Source organism: Mirounga leonina, unplaced genomic scaffold (genome assembly GCF_011800145.1).
Source record: "Mirounga leonina isolate KUSES-001 unplaced genomic scaffold, KU_Mleo_1.0 Mir_180, whole genome shotgun sequence".
Taxonomy (NCBI): Eukaryota; Metazoa; Chordata; class Mammalia; order Carnivora; family Phocidae; genus Mirounga; species Mirounga leonina.
The window spans coordinates 16,508,783-16,527,538 of NW_023270469.1; the positions used below are offsets into that span (position 1 = coordinate 16,508,783).

At 35.4% G+C, this 18,756-nt stretch overlaps 1 protein-coding gene across 6 annotated transcripts in view; it reads right to left on the reverse strand.

The window, feature by feature from the left end:
• The window catches only part of NFAT5 (nuclear factor of activated T cells 5), a 122,965-nt gene that overhangs the window by 15,795 nt on the left and 88,414 nt on the right, over positions 1–18,756 (reverse strand). For 5 of the 6 annotated variants that reach the window (XM_035024872.1, XM_035024873.1, XM_035024877.1 and 2 more), the window contains 4 exons: positions 16,506–16,640; positions 16,328–16,380; positions 9,727–9,859; positions 4,164–4,247 (listed from right to left, as the gene is read on the reverse strand). In XM_035024872.1, coding sequence (XP_034880763.1) covers positions 4,164–4,247; positions 9,727–9,859; positions 16,328–16,380; positions 16,506–16,640 — 405 coding nt within the window. The remainder of the gene's footprint in view (positions 1–4,163; positions 4,248–9,726; positions 9,860–16,327; positions 16,381–16,505; positions 16,641–18,756) is intronic. The other variant, XM_035024874.1, reaches the window with a different exon arrangement.

Below are 18,756 nucleotides of genomic sequence, written 5' to 3' on the forward strand. Positions count from 1 at the left end.
AAATAAATAAATAAATAAATAAATAAATAAATAAATAAATAAATAAATAAATAAATAAAATATTGATTAAGATTTATAGGGGAAGAAATGATAGAGTAAAAAAACCAGAGGTGTGAGAGAAATCTAAGTTGCAAGCTCTGTCAGTTAAGAGCCGTGTCACCTTGAGCAAATCACTTAACTTCTCTAAGCTTTGGTTTATTCACCTGTAAAATGAGATTGAGATATGGTTCCTTCACGCTCCTAAACCTTTCCACATAGCTAAAACCAGTTAGAGAAAAGTATATGCTCTCAACTATTACATACTCATCCACTCCTTACAAAGCCGAAACTAAGAGAATGCACATCAATACAAGTTGACCCTTGAACAATGTGGGGGTTGAGGCACTCATCATGACACACAGTTGAAAATCCACATAGAACTTTTGACTCTCTCAAAACTTAACTACTGATAGCCTACTGTTAACCAGAAGCCTAACCAATAACATAAAGAGTTGATTACCACATATTTTATATGTTATATGTATTATATACTGTTTTCTTACAATAAAGTAGGCTAGAGAAAGGCGGCTATTAACAAAATCAGAGGGAAATACACTGTATTTATTGAAAAAATCTGCATATAAGTGGACCTGCGCAGTTGAAACCTGTGTTATTCGAGGGTCAACTATACTTTATCCCTGGGTCCTAAACCTGTATCACAGAGTCTTTGAGCCATCTTTCTAGAGTGTCCCCTCATGTCTACCTGTCCCTACACAGATACAGAAAACTTCCCGGAAATATGCTCAAGAAATTATTAATAGTAATTTATACTATACACTTGATATTATTTAACTTGTATTACTTTTTTTTTTTTAAGATTTTTATTTATTTATTTGACAGAGAGAGAGACAGTGAGAGAGGGAACACAAGCAAGGGGAGTGGGAAAGGGAGAAGCAGGCTTCCTGCCGAGCAGGGAGCCTGATGCAGGGCTCGATCCCAGGACCCTGAGATCATGACCTGAGCCGAAGGCAGTCGCTTAACCAACTGAGCCACCCAGGTGCCCCTAACTTGTATTACTTTTGTGTTAAGAATATATACACAGTTGAGTAAAACCAAAAATGGATCGTGATATTCTGGCTCTAGATTTAATATCTCATTGAGTGAGCTGAGCAGTTATCCTCCTTACTCTCCACCCACTCTCTCCAAACCCTCTCTAAAGAATTAGAAACTTACTTTAAAGCAAAAGCTTTCAATAATATCATTATTTGGTTATCAAGTTCTTTTTTTTTTTTTAAAGATTTTATTTGACAGAGAGAGAGAGACAGCGAGAGAGGGAACACAAGCAGGGGGAGTGGGAGAGGGAGAAGTAGGCTTCCCGCAGAGTAGGGAGCCCGATGCGGGGCTCGATCCCAGGACCCTGGGATCATGACCCAAGCTGAAGGCAGACACCTAACAACTGAGCCACCCAGGTGCCCCTGGTTATCAAGTTCTAAATCTTAATGTAATTGATGGCTATTTATAAGAATGTTACTTGGAAGATTCCTGCCAGAACACAAATTTAAAAGTCATTTATGTTGCTCAGTCTTCCTCATTAAAGTATACTTAATTAAATCTCTCAGATGACACCTTGGCATTATACTAAAGCTCTGATTTCAAGGGATCATAAGAATAAGCCATATATGTCAAGGAAAGCTGCTGGTTCGTAAAGCTACTATTTTTTCTTCATTGATTAGGAATCTCCAAATAATGATACTCCATTTAAAATGACAAGTGAAAGGGGCACCTAGGTGGCTCAGTTGTTAAGCATCTGCCTTTGGCTCAGGTCATGATCCCAGGGTCCTGGGATCAAGCCTCATATTGGGCTCCCTGCTCTGTGAGAAGCCTGCTTCTCTCTCTCCCACTCCCTCTGCTTGTGTTCCTGCTCTCTCTCTCTCTCTGTCAAATAAATAAATAAAATCTTTAAAAAAAAAATAACAAGTGAAAAATTTAAATCTTTTTTTTTTTAAGATTTTATTTATTTATTTGTCAGAGAGACAGAGAGGGCAGCACAAGCAGGGGAAGCAGCAGGCAGAGTAGGCAGACAGAGAAGCAGGCTCCCCACTGAGCAAGGAGCCCGATATGGGACTCCATCCCTGAACCCTAGGATCATGACCTGAGCCAAAAGCAGCCGCTTAACCAACTGAGCCACCCAGGCGTCCCTGACAAGTGAAAAAGTAAAATCAATGAGTATTCAATTTCATTTTCTATTGTCAAAAAAAATGTTACCATGGTTTCACTTGATAAAACTGTCAAGATAAGGTTTGAACTGTGAAAAATAACATGTGTGTGTTTGTTTCTTATCCATTTGTTTTAGCCTTTTAAGATTTTGATAAAATGACTAAATCATTTATTACTAAAACTTAAATGTGACAGCTAAAACTTTTTAACCTTCAACTCATTATCTTGTATGAGAAATTTCACACTGGATTAGATTAGTGTCCCATCAGTCTGATACTCTATGAAAGTACCATCAAAAAGTTTTGGAGAAAAGCATGGATGGCAAAGTTGGCAAAAAATAGACCACAAATATCTCTGACTTTCTTTAATGATTCATTAATTATGGATTTATTCATTTAATAAACATGGTTTAAATTATTTTTGCTTAGATGTGTTACCTTATTCACTAGAGCTCAACCTATCCTTTTTTAAAAAAAGATTTTATTTATTTATTTGCTAAAGAGAGAGAGAGTGAGAGTACAAGCAGGGGGAGCGGCAGGCAGAGGGAGAAATAGGCTCCCCGCCGAGCAAGGAGCCCGACGTGTGACTCGATCCCAGGACCTCGGGATCATGACTCGAGCTGAAGGCAGCCGCTCAACCAACTGAGCCACCCAGGCATCCCACAACCTATCCTTTTTTAACACTAGCTAAGTGACCTTGGGCAAATTATTTAACCTCTCTGGAACTCTGGTTTCTTCATCTGTGAAATGAGAATAATAAATTACCTATCTTACTGAGTTTGGAAGATTAAATGAGGTAGTGCCAGTAAAGAGTATGGCATATTGCCTAGCACTTAATATACATTCGATAAATGTAAGCTATGGTTATCCATTATACAGATTTGTAAATTTTCCTGTAGTTGAATCAGATGAATTTGGCAGTTTACTTACTATTGCATAATTCCTCTCTAATCTACTCTAGAAGTGTTCATGTTCAGAAATTAAATGACAAGCTATACTATTATACTAACTATTCTATGTTATGTATATGAATGCTGAATTTTACCACTGACAATATAAAAAAATCCATTGTATTTGATTAAGTATTTTTAATTTTAAAATTTAATTTGATTTAACTCATGAATTTCATGGCAGAAAAATATAAAGGCTAGAATTATAATAAATCAATGGCCATTATGTAATTGACATCTTCATATATAATGGCAAAAAAGCATCACCATTGAGTATCTAGTTGTGTTAGAAATCTCTTGAGAAAAAAATTTACTCCATTCTGGCCCCCCCACCACCCAAGGTACTATAGGCTGGGCACAGAGTAAAGTTTGCAAGCTGGAAAAAAAAAAAAAAGGAAAGAGAGGAAGAGAGAGAAAAAGAAAGAGAGAGAGGAAGGAAGGAAGGAAGGAAGGAAAGAAGGAAGGAAGAAGGAAGGAAGGAAGATCTAATCTATGTTACATTATAACATCCTGAAGATGTCTTCATTGTTTCTTGGAATTGGCAGGGAGTAAATAAAGATGTCAGAAGGAAGAATGATAACTAAAAAACCTAAAGAAACTTTTCAAATGTTGAACTTTTTCAAAATAGTTCAAATTTTGGTCTCTTCAGTTTCAAAATTTCAATGTCAAGTACTAATTTTGGCAGCAAGAAGCTTTATAGATTCTATTTTACAAAAACTTTGTATTTTATACTTTTAACATTTCTAACATTGGGGAATGAAAAACATAAAAAAAAAAAATCTCCTCTACTCCAACATATGCTTTAAAACAGTTTTTTCATATGGTGAATAAAGGGAAATATCAAGTTGGGAAACAAGCTTCTGCGTTCAATAAAGTTAAACAAATATTTATTTTGTGATATGGAAGATATCTTGCTAAGTGTTCCAAGTACATAAGAGAAAACAAAATAAGTAAGAGTTGCTAGACAAAATAAATAGGATCACCTATTTATAATTTTTGGAAAGAATCGACTTGGTACCTTTCATGGCCTCTTCAAAAGAGCAAGGTCTTGAAGGACTAGATATCTCTTTCTTCACATTTACATTCAAAGCACCAGCTGCTGCTATAAAAGCAAAACAAAATAGAAAGATGGATGTATTTAAATTTTTCCTTAAAAAAAAGTGTATCTTAAAAATCTTTAATTGAAGTATTTCCCATAAAACATTATTAAATTATTTGTTTAGCAGAAAATCTAAGCAGAAGTGAGGATTTTTTTTTTTTAACAGATTTTATTTATCTATTTGTGAGAGAGAGAGCACAAGGAGGGGGAGTGGCAGGCAGAGGGAGAAGCAGGCTCCCCGCTGAGCAAGGAGCCCGATGTGGGGCTCAATCCCAGGACCCCAGGATCATGACCTGAGCTGAAAGCAGATGCTTAACCGACTGAGCCACCCAGGCGCCCCAGGAATGAGTTTTTATAACTACCAATTTATGCCCTAAAATCCATCAACCAAATGGGCAGTAGTACATGCTCACTTATGAAAACAAAAGCAAGAGCAACTTAAAAAAATCCTTCTTGTAACAGTATTCACACTGATGATATAAGTAGAAGACTGATATGAAACTTTTTTTTTCCCTTAAGTAGGCTCCATGCTAGCATGGAGCCCAATGCAGGGCTTGAGTTAGTGACTGAGATCAAGACCTGAGCTGAGATCAAGAGTCGGATGCCGGTTTAACTGAATGAGCCACCCAGGTGCCCAAAACAGACATGAAACTTTTAAAAATTATCAAATATACTGTAATAACAGGTAGCAAAAATTCACCATTCATCTACATAAATGATTTATTAAAAAATATTGATTGAGAAACATTGGTCAATTAATTGAACTAAATTTTAAAAAAGCTGTGATGAACATATAGAATCTGTAACATTATGATTATTCCTTTTGTAAAGTCTTGGAAAAAATAATCCTTGTATATTATTAATGGAGAATTGCTGGACTATTACATCTAGTCATATCAACTACAGTTCCTATGGCAACTTAAAATTTAATGGGCCTAAGAACAGGGTTAAGTTCTGAAATGATAAAAGTTAAATAAATTCCAAGTTTTTGCTTAAAATGCCTATACAATTTTATTTAAATATTTTAATTTCTATTTTTCAATGTATTTATATTCCCTAACTTATTCAGAATTGGAACTGAGTCACCTTACTTTCAATTTCTTTTAAAATTTTATTAATTATTTATTCATTTTTAAATAAACTGTATACCCATTGTGGGCCTTAAACTAACAACCCCAAGATCAAGAGTGTTAGGTTCTACTGACTAAACCAGCCAGGAGCCCCACCTTATTTTCTATTTCTTATTTTTGACATGACAATGTGAAATGATAAAGAGACTACAAAGAGCTAGTTAATTGTGACTAAAAAGACAAAACGTACACATCTAAGAATGAAGTTAAATAATTTATCTTAGTGTGCAACATAGGAGGTCCAACAAATGACATATAGGGAATTGAATGGAAAAGAAATCCACAGACAGTTTTAAAGCATAACATTAATTCTAGCAATTACAGATTTTATTTATTTATTTAGAGAAAGCGCCTGTGTGAGTGGAGTGGGGAGGGGCAGAGGGAAAGAGAGAATCTTTTTTTAAAGATTTTATTTATTTATTTATTTGAGAGAGAGAGAGAGAATGAGAGACAGAGAGCATGAGAGGGAGGAGGGTCAGAGGGAGAAGCAGACTCCCTGCTGAGCAGGGAGCCCGACGCAGGACTCGATCCCAGGACTCCAGGATCATGACCTGAGCCGAAGGCAGTCGCTTAACCAACTGAGCCACCCAGGCGCCCCGGGAAAGAGAGAATCTTAAGCAGGCTCCACTCCCAGTATGGAGCCTGACTCAGGCTTGATTTCATGACCCTGAGATCATAACTTGAGCTGAAATCAAGAGTTGGACGCTTAACCACCTGAGCCACCAAGGTGCCCCAACAATTACAGATTTTAAAATAGAAACTAATCTTTGAAAACACTTTAAATTTTGACTTTTTTTTTTAAAGATTTTATTTATTTATTCATGAGAGACAGAGAGAGAGAGAGAAGCAGAGGGAGAAACAGGCTCCCAAAGAGCAGGGAGCCCGATGCGGGACTCGATCCCAGGACCCTGGGATCATGACCCGAGCCGAAGGCAGACGCTTTACCATCTGAGCCACCCAGGCGCCCTCTTTTTTTTTTTTTTTTTTTTAAAGATTTTATTTATTTATTTGACAGGGAGAGAGAGAATAAGCAGGGAAAGCGGCAGGCAGAGGGAGAGGGAGAAACAGGCTCCCCACTCAGCGGGGATCATGACCCAAGCTGAAGGCAGATGCCCAACAGATTGAGCCCCCAGGCGCCCCTAAATTTTGACTTTAAAAATTAAGTTTCAGTCAGTTGTTGTTAGAGCAACAAAAAAATGAATAAATATTATATCCCTCATTTCTTACAGAAATCACCAATGCTGAGTCACCACAAAAAATAGCTAATGTGATTTATGTGTCTTAATAAACTGAAGTAAAAGCTTTGGGGGCTAACTAGCAATGAAACAAAGTTTTATGGCCTTGCAAAGTATCTAGATGCTTGAGAACATACAGATGCAATGTATTTTTTAGCAATACTAGACTCACAGGGCTTTAGAAGGGCTCTTGTCTGGCAAAGTGTGCAGAGCCAGTTTATGTTAAACCCTTGCCCCAATCCTACTTTTAGACCATGTACCAAGTACCCAAGATCTCCAAATTTTCTGCATAACTATTTTAGACTATGTGTATAGTCTTAGGCCTACAGAGTGGACAGAGCTTGGAAGCACTTGTTGGTGCACCCTCTAGGTATAGAATGAAGCTAAAAAAGGGAAAGTTGGTTGGGCGACTGCCTTTGGCTCAGGTTATGATCCTGGTGTACAGGGATTGAAGCCAAATCAGGGTCCCAGCTCAGCAGGGAGTCTGCTTCTCCCTCTGACCCTCCCCCCTCTCATGTTCTCTCTCTCTCCCATTTTCTCTCTCTCAAATAAATAAAATCTTTAAAAAAAAAAAAAGGGAAAAGAAGGCTGGCAGGGTGGGGAACCCTCTTTCCTCATTTTATCATATTCGGCTTGGAACTCCCAAGCATTCTGATAATCCTAAATTCAAATCTCGTCTTCTAGGTTAATATGAAAGTATCTTAGTCAAATTAGGAGGATAGGATATATTTAATTTGCTAGTTTAATTATAACTTTTAAATATTTAGACAAATAGTATAATATCGCCATTTCTACGTTGACTTGCGAATACTAGGGTAGGCCTAGTTTTTGCTGTTATAATTACACATCATGAATATTCAAATGTTTAACCACAGTCCCCAGATGAATCACAACAGCAATTGGCTTATCATAATGAGATAGTGCAAATTTTCTATAACCAAGTTTTCCTAAAATCATATTCTTTCTCACGTACACCTGAAAATACTACATTTTGTAAAACAAAAAAGTGAAATTATAGGAAGATTCTTTAATTAGCTATAACATAAAGGCAGAAACTGAAGCATGAGGTCCTATTACAACTTGCATACTATGTATTTATTTTATTAAGAGTTTCTGAGAGCGATTGCTATCTACTGAATACAAAATATGAAAGGAAAAACTTAAAAGAATAAACATATGTTAATGATTGCCTAAATGTGGCCAAAGATAGCCAAGTAGTATATGCAGAAGACTTAAAAGCTGTTTTATCTGGCAATTTTTCAAAGGGAGATTTCTAATCATCAGCATGTATCACTAAGAAATGAGGATTCTTAGTACTAATGCTAAGCACTTCAAAGTCCTGATGTTCTTCATAATTAATAAAAACAAACAACCACAAAACCTCAGTATTTTCAGGACCGCAAATCTTTAAGGCTATTCCCTGACCACACATATACACTTCCCTCTTCCCTTCCCACACAGATGATAGAGAAGCTCATTAGGAAAAATGTTCTTCTGTATCAATTATGCCAGCTTTCTCCCCACAGGAGTAAGCTCTTCTTCACAAAAAATATTAAATGCCACTATTTAAGTAACTAGCAGTTACTAAAATGCTTTAACTACCATTAGTTTTAAGTCAAACTTTCTTGGATTTTTGAGACCTTCCTAGAAAGAAAACAATCAAATATTTGGTCTTTGAGTATCTTCTCTTTCCTATTTTTGTTGAAACCAGTGTATCATTTCTAACCTTTGCCTTTTCCTGTCTGAAAATTTTACTGCTGATCTTTTATTCTGAAACAAGTATTAATTTCATTAATACTATATACGGTGGCATACTTTTGTAGCAAACTGGTGGATAATGAGCAAATGCTGTGAAATTCAGACATGATTTTTTAAAAAGGGGAGAGGGGTGCCTGGGTGGTTCAGTCGTTAAGCGTCTGCCTTCGGCTCAGATCATGATCCCAGGGTCCTGGGATCAAGTCCAGTATTGGGCTCCTTGCTCAGCAGGAAGCCTGCTTCTTCCTTTCCCACTCCCCCTGCTTGTGTTCCCTTGTTTTTAGTACCTCTCTGTCAAATAAATAAGTAAAATCTTTAAAAAACAAAAAAAAGAAAAAAATTAAAAAGGGGAGAGATACATTAAGTGATAGAAAGTAATTATGAGGACTTGATATAACTCTGTCTTAGCTACTGTTTCCATCGCTTTTTCTTGCCAGGGCTTTTTTTCCCCTGGCCACCATTATTCACTTTGTACCTCACTGAATCCTGAACTATTTGGGAATAACATAAATGATAAGCTTAAAAACATGGAAGAACTGCTAGTTCTGAAGTATGCCTGAGACTGGAATGAACTGAACTAGTGGTAAACATGACAGAAACTAAGCCTAGGTCAGTGGAATAGGTGAAGAATTTCACTTTCCAAAATGTTCTCCCTACTTTTGCCAGGAAAAGGCTTTTCTTCTCCAGGCAACTAAATGAATGTAGGCAAAAATTTCTTTTTTTCCTTTTTTTTTTTAGAGAGAGAGAAAGAGTGTGTGAGCGGGGATGTGGGGAAGGGCAGATGGAGAGGGAAAGAGAGAATCTTTTTTTTTTTTTTTTTTTAAAGAATTTATTTATTTATTTGACAGAGACACAGCCAAAGAGGGAACACAAGCAGGGGGAGTCGGAGAGAGAGAAGCAGGCTTCCCGCGGAGCAAAGAGCCGGATGCAGGGCTTGATCCCAGGACTCTGGAATCATGACCCGAGGTGAAGGCAGACGCTTAACGACTGAGCCACCCAGGCGCCCCGAGGCACAGACTAAACTATTAACAGTTTCCCAAGGTTGTCGCTTTGAACGTTCCACACATAAGAGGTACTTAATGAATGGTAATTCTTACTAAGAAGTAATCTCCACGATATAATTTGAAGAGTAGGACTTCAGAGCATTCCTAGTTTTTCTTTTTACTATTAGAGCATAGGCAGAAATAATACCCTTAACGCCAGAGTAAAAACAGGTGGCCATCTTCTTAGGAAATAATGTCCTTAGTATCAGTTCATCTTAGCACACAACTTTTTCTTCTTGGTTGGCTGGTCTTCAATATGCTTCCAAAGAACTAGAAATTAATTACTGATTTTAGCTCAGAATTTTTTATTTGGACATACCTGGGTCTGGAGTGTAAGTGAATGGCTGAACATCATGAGATCTTCCAGCATTGGTCACTACATAAATTCCCACTGATACTGGCAAAGTTATATGTTGGTCGTGATATGGGGGAACCTTCACAATAAGATGATTCTAAATTTAAAGGAAATAACAAGATTTAAAAAAGGAGCAATGTTTAAATTAAAATCTTGAAATAATTATAATTAAGTACATTTTCTGTTAGCTGTAAAGTGTAAAAAGTCTGACTAGAAAAAAATGCAGTTTAAAGATCAGGTTTCATAGGCATCAGGACATTAATCTTAAAATTGCTTTTAACGTTTTACAGTGGCTTACAAGGTGCTTCTCCTGTCAACTGTATCTCTTTTCCATTCCCCCCAGGCTTGTTATACTCTGGCCACAATGACCTTCTCACTCCATTCTTTTAACACACTAAATTCATTTTTTTTTATCTCACAGTCATTATTACTTGCTGGTTTCTCCCACTGGAATATTCTTCTTTCACCTCTTCAAATGGCTAGTTCCTTACCCATTTTCAGGTCTTATTCAAAATGTTAACCTCCACAGAGAGGCCTTCTATGACCATCCTATTTAAAGTAGCACCCCTTCCCAACCTGGTCACATAATCTTGTTTATTTTCAAAATAGCATTTATCACCACTTGAAATTACTGTATTTGTTTTTTGTCTCTCTCCAATCACAAGAATTTAAGCTCCATAAGAACCTAGGATGTTTTGTTCTTTGTTCTATATCCACTGTTAAGCACCTTACACCAAATATACTCAAATGTATTTATTGAATAAAAGAATGAATAAATTTTGAGAAAAAAAATATGTCCACCAAGCACAATGTCAGTTATCATATGTTTTGTAAAACATTAATTGTGAGATGTACTTTGCAATGCAGTTCACAACTGCTTCCTAACCACTTTAATTCTCATTTAAAGTCAAAGAGAGTTCAGTGCACCCAAACCCTAGCAATCAAAGTTATTTTTTGTCAGGAGAGTGGCAGAAGCATCCTCATAAGCAAAAAGTTCGTAAGTGCTTCATCAGCACTCACTCAAGGGGACTCCATCTTCTTGGAGGATACCATGAACCATATATGAGTTTTGCTCTTCTTCCCTAGTATATTACAGTAATGGGAAGGAATATTAAGGGGCAGTGATTATGTGTTTCTATGGTGAGGATGTGACAAGGAGGCCAATGTTGACAAATGAGGATGGCATGAGTTTGATGACATTTTTTATTTAGCTAGACTACAGTTGGTGGGCTCAGCTGACAGAACAAGTGACAAGAGGTACCAAGGTCAAGGTTTCAATTTTTGTGCACTTAAATTTGTTTCTAAGCCAGTTTAAAACACTCTCTGAAATAGTCACATTATAAATAAACAGCTTCTGATTTACGGCATTATGCCTCCTAAGGCAAGTTAGCCATCTCAAAAAAAAAAAAAATCACTTTTTAGACAGATGAAAAAACATGTATACATATGTGTATTCACAGATATTGGAGAAAAAATCTGAAAGCACATATTCAAATGCACATGAAGTCATCAAAAAATGTATTTGCACTGATCCAACTTCTAATAAACAGTTTTAAAATCCTGTCTACTCTTAACGTTACTCTTTTGTTTAAGCACTGTAACCATGTCACAAACCAGTCCTACCTACAGTTAAAGAGACAGCTGAATGGATAGACTTGTGAAGTATCCTCCCAGTCTTAAAATTATTTGGCAAATTCTGTAATTGAAATTATTCTTCTGAATAAAATCTTGTTTCTTGGTGAAGTTGTGTAGATTGAACTGATTGTGAAATCAGTAACAGATTTAGTATCTAAAAGTCTGATGCATATTTTATTTAAAAGCTTTTATTCCACTTGCTTTGGAGAGCATATTTAAATAAACCTAATATGAAACCTTTAAAAAACAAAATGACCCTATTTTGATACTACTCCGTCGTACTCCCTCAATCTGAATCTAGAAATTCTATAAGTGATTTGAATTAAAAACTAAGTAAATTATGAATAGTGATACAAAGTTGTTTTTATATACTATTTTAATAAATTAAGAGAAATTAACTACCATTAAGCTAGGAGCACAATACAGATAAATTATACAAAGGGTTGGGAGGTCCTTGGAGCAGGTTCAATGTTCTCTAGGGTAAAAATAGAAGCAATCTTAATTTTAATTTCTTAGAAAAATCTGCTTGGAATCAAAATAACAATTTTCTTCTTCTCAGCAGATAATTTTTTTTAGAACTTATAAGGAATGGTGCTGGATATTTTTCATTCTCCTAAATGATAATTTATCACTGCCACATTCATTTTTCAGTTGGGGATATACATATATATAAATAATTAGAGACACATAACAAAACAAAATTCCTAATAAAATCATTTGAAAATATATAACCTCTAAACTCTTAAGCCTTTGTTTAGTCTAGATGTTCCCCAAAATTCTGAGGATCTCTTTTGGCATTTCTTTCAAGAACTTTCTTTCCATATTTATATTAAAAATTCCATCTTCTCCAAAACTCCAAAGCTTCTCCTTACTTTTTTATTCTTTCCCTCTAAAGAATGTAATAGAAAGAACCCAGAAGACTAAAGGTTGAGAAATAACAATCTACACAACTGTATTTTTGATACACTAATGCCTGTTTTATGTTTTATAAAACAAGTTATTCTCAAATCAAATTGTATACTTCTTAGTATCGAATATACCCATTTTTAGCTCTTAGTTCCCTTTTTAAAATCACCTCAATATTTCAAGCTGTGAAACTCTTGCTTTCTTTCAAAACCAACTTAACTTTAAGACTATATGTATATAGGGCGCCTGGGTGGCTCAGTTGGTTAAGCGACTGCCTTCGGCTCAGGTCATGATCCTGGAGTCCCTGGATCGAGTCCTGCGTCGGGCTCCCTGCTCAGCAGGGAGTCTGCTTCTCCCTCTGACCCTCCCCCCTCTCATGTGCTCTGTCTCATTCTCTCTCTCTCAAATAAATAAATAAAATCTTTAAAAAAAAAAAAAAGACTATATGTATATATACACATATTCATAGAAAGAAAAAGACTATATATATATATATCTATATATATGTAAAGGAGATCTCTTAGAGATTGATCTTTAAGATCTATATCTTTTGTATATATTTACTAGGCAATTCCTATAGAATTTATCTGAAATTGTTAAAATGGGAATAGATATAATGACCCTGTGCTTACCACATTTGGTATACATGTGCCTGAGACATATTATGGCTTTGAATAGAAGAGACAGATACTAAACAAAGAACTGTTTTCTCAGACTTCATTAATCTCAATTTTTAAGTCTGTTTTTAAAGTTTTATTCATTCTTAATCTTTACACACAACATGGGGCTTGAACTCACAACCCCGAGATCAAGATTCACATGCCCCTCTGACTGAGCCAGCCAGGCACCCCTCAACTTTTAAATTTTTAAATAATAAAAAAATTTAATGCCTGAGGAGTTGATTTTGGGGTTGGAAATGAATAGTTATCACAGTTATTCATAATGGCAATTTGCAAAGTTATCTTTAAATGGTCTTTTCTACTACACCATCTTTTGGTCATTTTTTAATATTGTAGAGGTCCTTTCAGCTCTTCTGTATAGGCCTGATATTTCTTTATGGACTACAATTTCTTCTCTTTTGTTTTCTGAGTACCCTTCCCTCTAAATTGTTTTTTTTAATAGATTTTATTTTTTTAAGTAATCTCCACACAGAGGCTCAAACCCACAATCCTTAGATCAAGAGTCACATGCTCCACCAACTGAGCCAGCCAGGCACCCCTAAATGTTTAATTTTTGTTTTTTTTCCCTTAATATAATCTGTTGGATCGGTTCTTTATATCTCCACTGTGATCCCATTCTAAAACACTTCCCAGAAAGTCCCTTAGGAAAAAAAAAAGACAAAGCTCTCTGAAAAAGATTAAAATTTAAAAATGAACAGCAGAACCACAGACTTAATGAAAGATCATATTATGTTTTAGTTTGTTATACATACTTGCTTGCAAAAACCCCAGGACCTCTAGATATAGCCACCAAATAAGGACATTAATTCCTTTCCATTCCACCATGTCTTATTTTTATGATTAATCTTCTTTAATCTATTGTAGCTGGCATAACTACCCTGAAAAAAAGTGTTTTAAGAATATTAACTACCCCATGCCTCAAAGGCAAAGAAGGAAGGAAAAAAGGAAGGAAAGAAAGAGAGAGGAAGAGGGAGAGGAAAAGTCAGAGGAAGAAGGGGAGGAGGAAGAGGGAGGCAGAAGATGAAAAGGAAGAGGAGGAGAAGAAACAAAGATTTCTTAACATTAAGTTCTATATGAAACAGCAAGTTAAGACTATAATTTGTTGGGGCTATCTTATTAATATTTTATATAATGTATAGGGCAAGTTTCTCAGTCTCCAAAACTAGTCATAGGATAAGGTAAGGAAGAGAAATTGTAATAGAATATTACTAGCAAAGGAGTTTACATTAATGTAACCAACTCATCAAAAAACAAAACATGTTTATGGCACACATAGAAGTATTAAACGTAAGGAGAAATTAAGCTTCAGTCAGGACCAAAACTATAGGCATGTAAGAGCCTGGTTGCAATCAGGGTTTGAAGTGCCCTCAAAAAGAATAAGGAACCTCAGACCCCAGAGTCCTCATTTTCTTCCAAGTGAATAAAATGAACCAACAAGTTTTTCATGAGTATCTATTAAGTGCGTAATATTATGAGGAACACAGAAGAGTCATAATACACTGCCCCTAACCTCTGGGAGTCCTCGAGAGGAAGCCACTGTTGGTTCATGGGGAGTGGGAACGGTCTGATCAATTAAGTTATATAAGAAATCATAAAATGTCAGAGTTAGAAGGAACCTCTCAAATAATTTAGTAAAAGTTTATAGATTAGAAAACTGGGGCACAAAAGTGACTTGTCTTATTTAGTTAACAAAGACTGTTAGTGACAAATTAAGTGTTATAACTTCAGTTAAGACAGAGATTGCCCAACAGTATATGTGACAAAGGAATGACTGTTATGTCCTATTATCTCTTTTTCACAGCATGTAGTAGCATAAAGCCAGAGGAAAACTTTCTATATAGCATTTGTCTAGGTATGTAAGAAGCTCCACTTCATAGGATACTATTTTGTGAAGAATTAACTTTACCCTAAGGTCTAGTTTTGTCCTTGGCTACTGAAAGGTAATCTCTAAGACCCTAGAAATTCCTGCCTGATACGAATATCTCTGACTGGGGGCTTTGGCCACTGGACAAATTTATGAAGGGGACTTTGAAATGTCCTATCAGTTTCAACCTCTGATCGAACTGGAGACTACAGGTGAGCTGCATGAGCATTATGTGGCTGAGCCCCAACAAAAACTCTGGACACCAATGGCTTGGGTGAGTTTCCTGATTGATAATACTTTGTATATTGTCACACATGGATGTGCTGAGATGTAAGGCATCCTGAGGACAACAAAAGCTTCACCTTTGGGACCTCCCGGACCTTGCTCTATGTGTCTGTCTTTCCCTTTGGCTGGTTCTGGTTTGTGGCCTTTTGCTATAATAAAACTGAAATTAAATATTGTGTTTCCTGAGTCCTGTGAGTTATTCTAGCAAATCTCAGTGGGGAGTGGGAAACCCTAAAGTTGAAGCCAACTGCTGAAAACTGAGAGTGGTCAGGAGATACCTGAACTTGTGGCTTCTTCTGAAATGAGGGAACACTGTGCCCTCAGCTTTGAGTTTGGCAATGTATTTTATTGGATACATATTTTAAATTTTATTTTTTAAAAAATACAAAGGAATAAAAAAAATTTAAAAACTAAAAATTAAAAACTTTTTTGATAAATTGGCCAGTCTCTAATTTTTGCCTCTTCCATCTCTCTGCTTGTTTTCATGTGCTCTTTTCTACTCCCATCAGCATTTAATGGTAAATTTTAGGCTTTGGGTATTTTACACATTAGTTTGTCCCTGCTTTGCTGCAAGCTGTTCTTTCTCCACGATCTATACCTATATACGCTATTCTTCTGCATATGCCTTCTATCTGATTTGTTCATAAATTTGTCCTTCTTTTCTGCTGGTCTCAACTTCTGTAAATTTGGTACTATTTGTTCTACATTCTAATTCTTAAGCCAGTTTTTTATCCTTGTTTTCAAGCTCTTTTTCCTTGTCATTTTGAAAACAATATATGGTGAGGTCCTACAAATACAGACTCTTAACATAAGTTTAACAAACAGTGCCTCTGTGAAAGGTAACAAACATAAAACACCTGACACAGCAGGTACTCAATAAATAAGTTTCCCTTTGATTTAACTAAATGGTAGGCTAGGATAATCCAAATCCTCAGAAAAAACAAATATTAGGAAATAAATGTCTCATTTATTAACAATGATAATTTACTAATGCTTCTAACTTTTAAAAATAGAGAACTGTCATTTCTAGCACCAGTGGAATTTTCAGTTACAGAAATTCAAGAAAGAAACTTAAATGATCTATATGAATCCCACATAAAGAAGAAATTTAATCTGTTGATTCAGGAAAATTTCGGAACAAAACTGAATTTCTCAGACAGTAAATAATTAAACCACAAAAAGGCTTAAATTATACCTGATGAAATAATTCCATGTCAATTTCAGCTTCTGACTTCCAAGAGTTTTCATCTGATTGAAATAAAAACAGTAATTTACTAAAATTTTGAAACTTTTTTTACTCTGTAGCTATTATTATATCTTTATAACAAAGTAGAACATGCGAAAATCTCCATACCAATATTATGCCTACTTACCAGAAACATTTTCTTGGAAAATAACTTTAGTTCCTTTCAGAAAGTTCTTGCCGATTAAAAATACTTCTTCCTCTCCTTTCACCGAACAGCTATGCAAGCTTTTCTTTAAGATTTCTGGCACTCCTGCTGGCTGAGCTGTGGGTACACATAAGCATTCCATAAAAAGAACCACCAACACTTACTTCTTTTCTAAAATCAGTTCTAGAAGTTGTCTTTTTTGACCCCTGAATTTGACTGCCTTTACTCTGCAACTTAACTTTCACCCTAACAGAGAAAAATCCAGGAAAATCCACATTAATTTTTAATAACTCTGAAAAGATTTTGTAGGGATGGATTAATGTCTAAGATGAGGTTTTAATTTATTATATGTCATCTTTGTTTTTTGTTATGTGAATTAATAAACGAGTTTTAAAATGTGCATTTAGTTTTAATAATATTTTTTTTAAAATTCTGTCTTAATCATATTTTAAAAAAATTCTGTTTAAAAAACAAGCTTGTCCCACAATCCTAACCTCAAAAATGTCAGCTATGCTTTTGCAATTACTAGACTTCTGAGACAGTATCTCCTCTGGGTGGTACTGAGAGCTTCTTTAAGGATCTACACCCAGGACTCAGAGGCCCCATATACCAAAAGAACACCTAAAAACAGACTGAATCCAATTCAGAATAGTTTTTTCTACCAGAGGATCTCCCTGAACTAGGATAACATGAGGTTAAAAAATAAAATAACTGAAAAACTAGTGCATAAAGACTAAGTAACCACTACTAAAATAAACAAAGAAGCTGTAAAGTACCGAGGGCACACATCTAATGAATAAATTATAATTAACCTACCAACTTTCTCATGCCAGGATTTCCTTAAGAAAATTTAATAGGTATTGCTTAGCAAAACAGATTCCTAAGTCAAGTAAATCTGGGAAATAAGGATTAAAGCAAAGCTAAATGAACAAAAGGATTTCACCAAGTATTTAATATTCTGATAAACACCATAAATATCCAAGAAGTGAATACAGTATATAGGTTCCCCAATATATTTGACTCCAAAAACATTCTTCCTTATTGACACTTAAGGACTAGTTTTCCACCAAAATACTGAGATGCTGGTGTATGCAAATAAATACCTTTTAAGTACTCAAAAAACTGCACCCCAAGAGGTTAAGCACTTTGACATAGATTACACTATCCGTTGTTTTAGTAAACCCTCACAACATAAGCACTGCAAAGGTAAACTTAAATTTGGCTGTATAACTCACCGACTTCTAAATTAATAAGAGAGTCCACTAAACTTTAGGAAAAGTTTAACTTTTTTCTCCATAGACACTTATATATTTAAATAGTTAATTTTATCTTTATAATAATACCATACAGGAAGTTTTTATTGTCAAAATATTCACTGCCCCTCTTTTCCTAGGTTCTTCCTTGTGGAAAGGCTATAATTATTGCTCTACTCACATCAGGACTGGCCATGTGACTTGTTTGTATAATGAAATGTGAACTGAAATAATATGCCAGTTCCAAGGAATAGCTTTTCACATGGTTCCACTATTTCCTTTTTTCCCTCTACTACAAAAATGGCAATGTCCTAGATAAGGGCAGCTTCTTCAGCCTGGATCCCAGAGTGAAGAGAATGGACCTGCTTCCAAACCACAGCCAATATTATCATAAAGTGAGGGAGAAATAGAACTGTTGTTGAGTGCCACTAAGTTTTTTTTTTGTTGTTACTGCAGCATCATTTAGCCTCACTTACTGATATAAACAAGTATCCTGTCCTTATTAAATATTTAAATGGCAAATGACACTTTTAGCAATGTCTAAGAGTTTAAAAGAAATGGTGAATGTATACCCATATACACTGGTTTGAACCCATTAACAGGGTTAAAGTATGAAGAGAATGGAAACAATTATTGGTCAAATACTGGCAATTATATGCCCTTTTTAAATGAAGAATTAGCTGAACTTATTTATAGCTTTTTAGAGTAACACTGGAACTAGATAGCTGTTTTTAAAGGATGTTCAAGAAAAACACAGTAAATTTTTTAAAAATATTTTTTAAGTAATCTCTACACTCAACATGGGGCTCAAACTCATAACCCCAAGATCAAGAGTTGTATGCTCCACTGACTGAGCCAGCCAGGAGCCCCAGTAAATATTATTTTGATTAGAAAACAATTAAAAGGTGAAAATTATATGGATATATTGTATTAACGAAATGAATGGAAAGTATACAAACTTTCCCCCCATTTCCAAATAC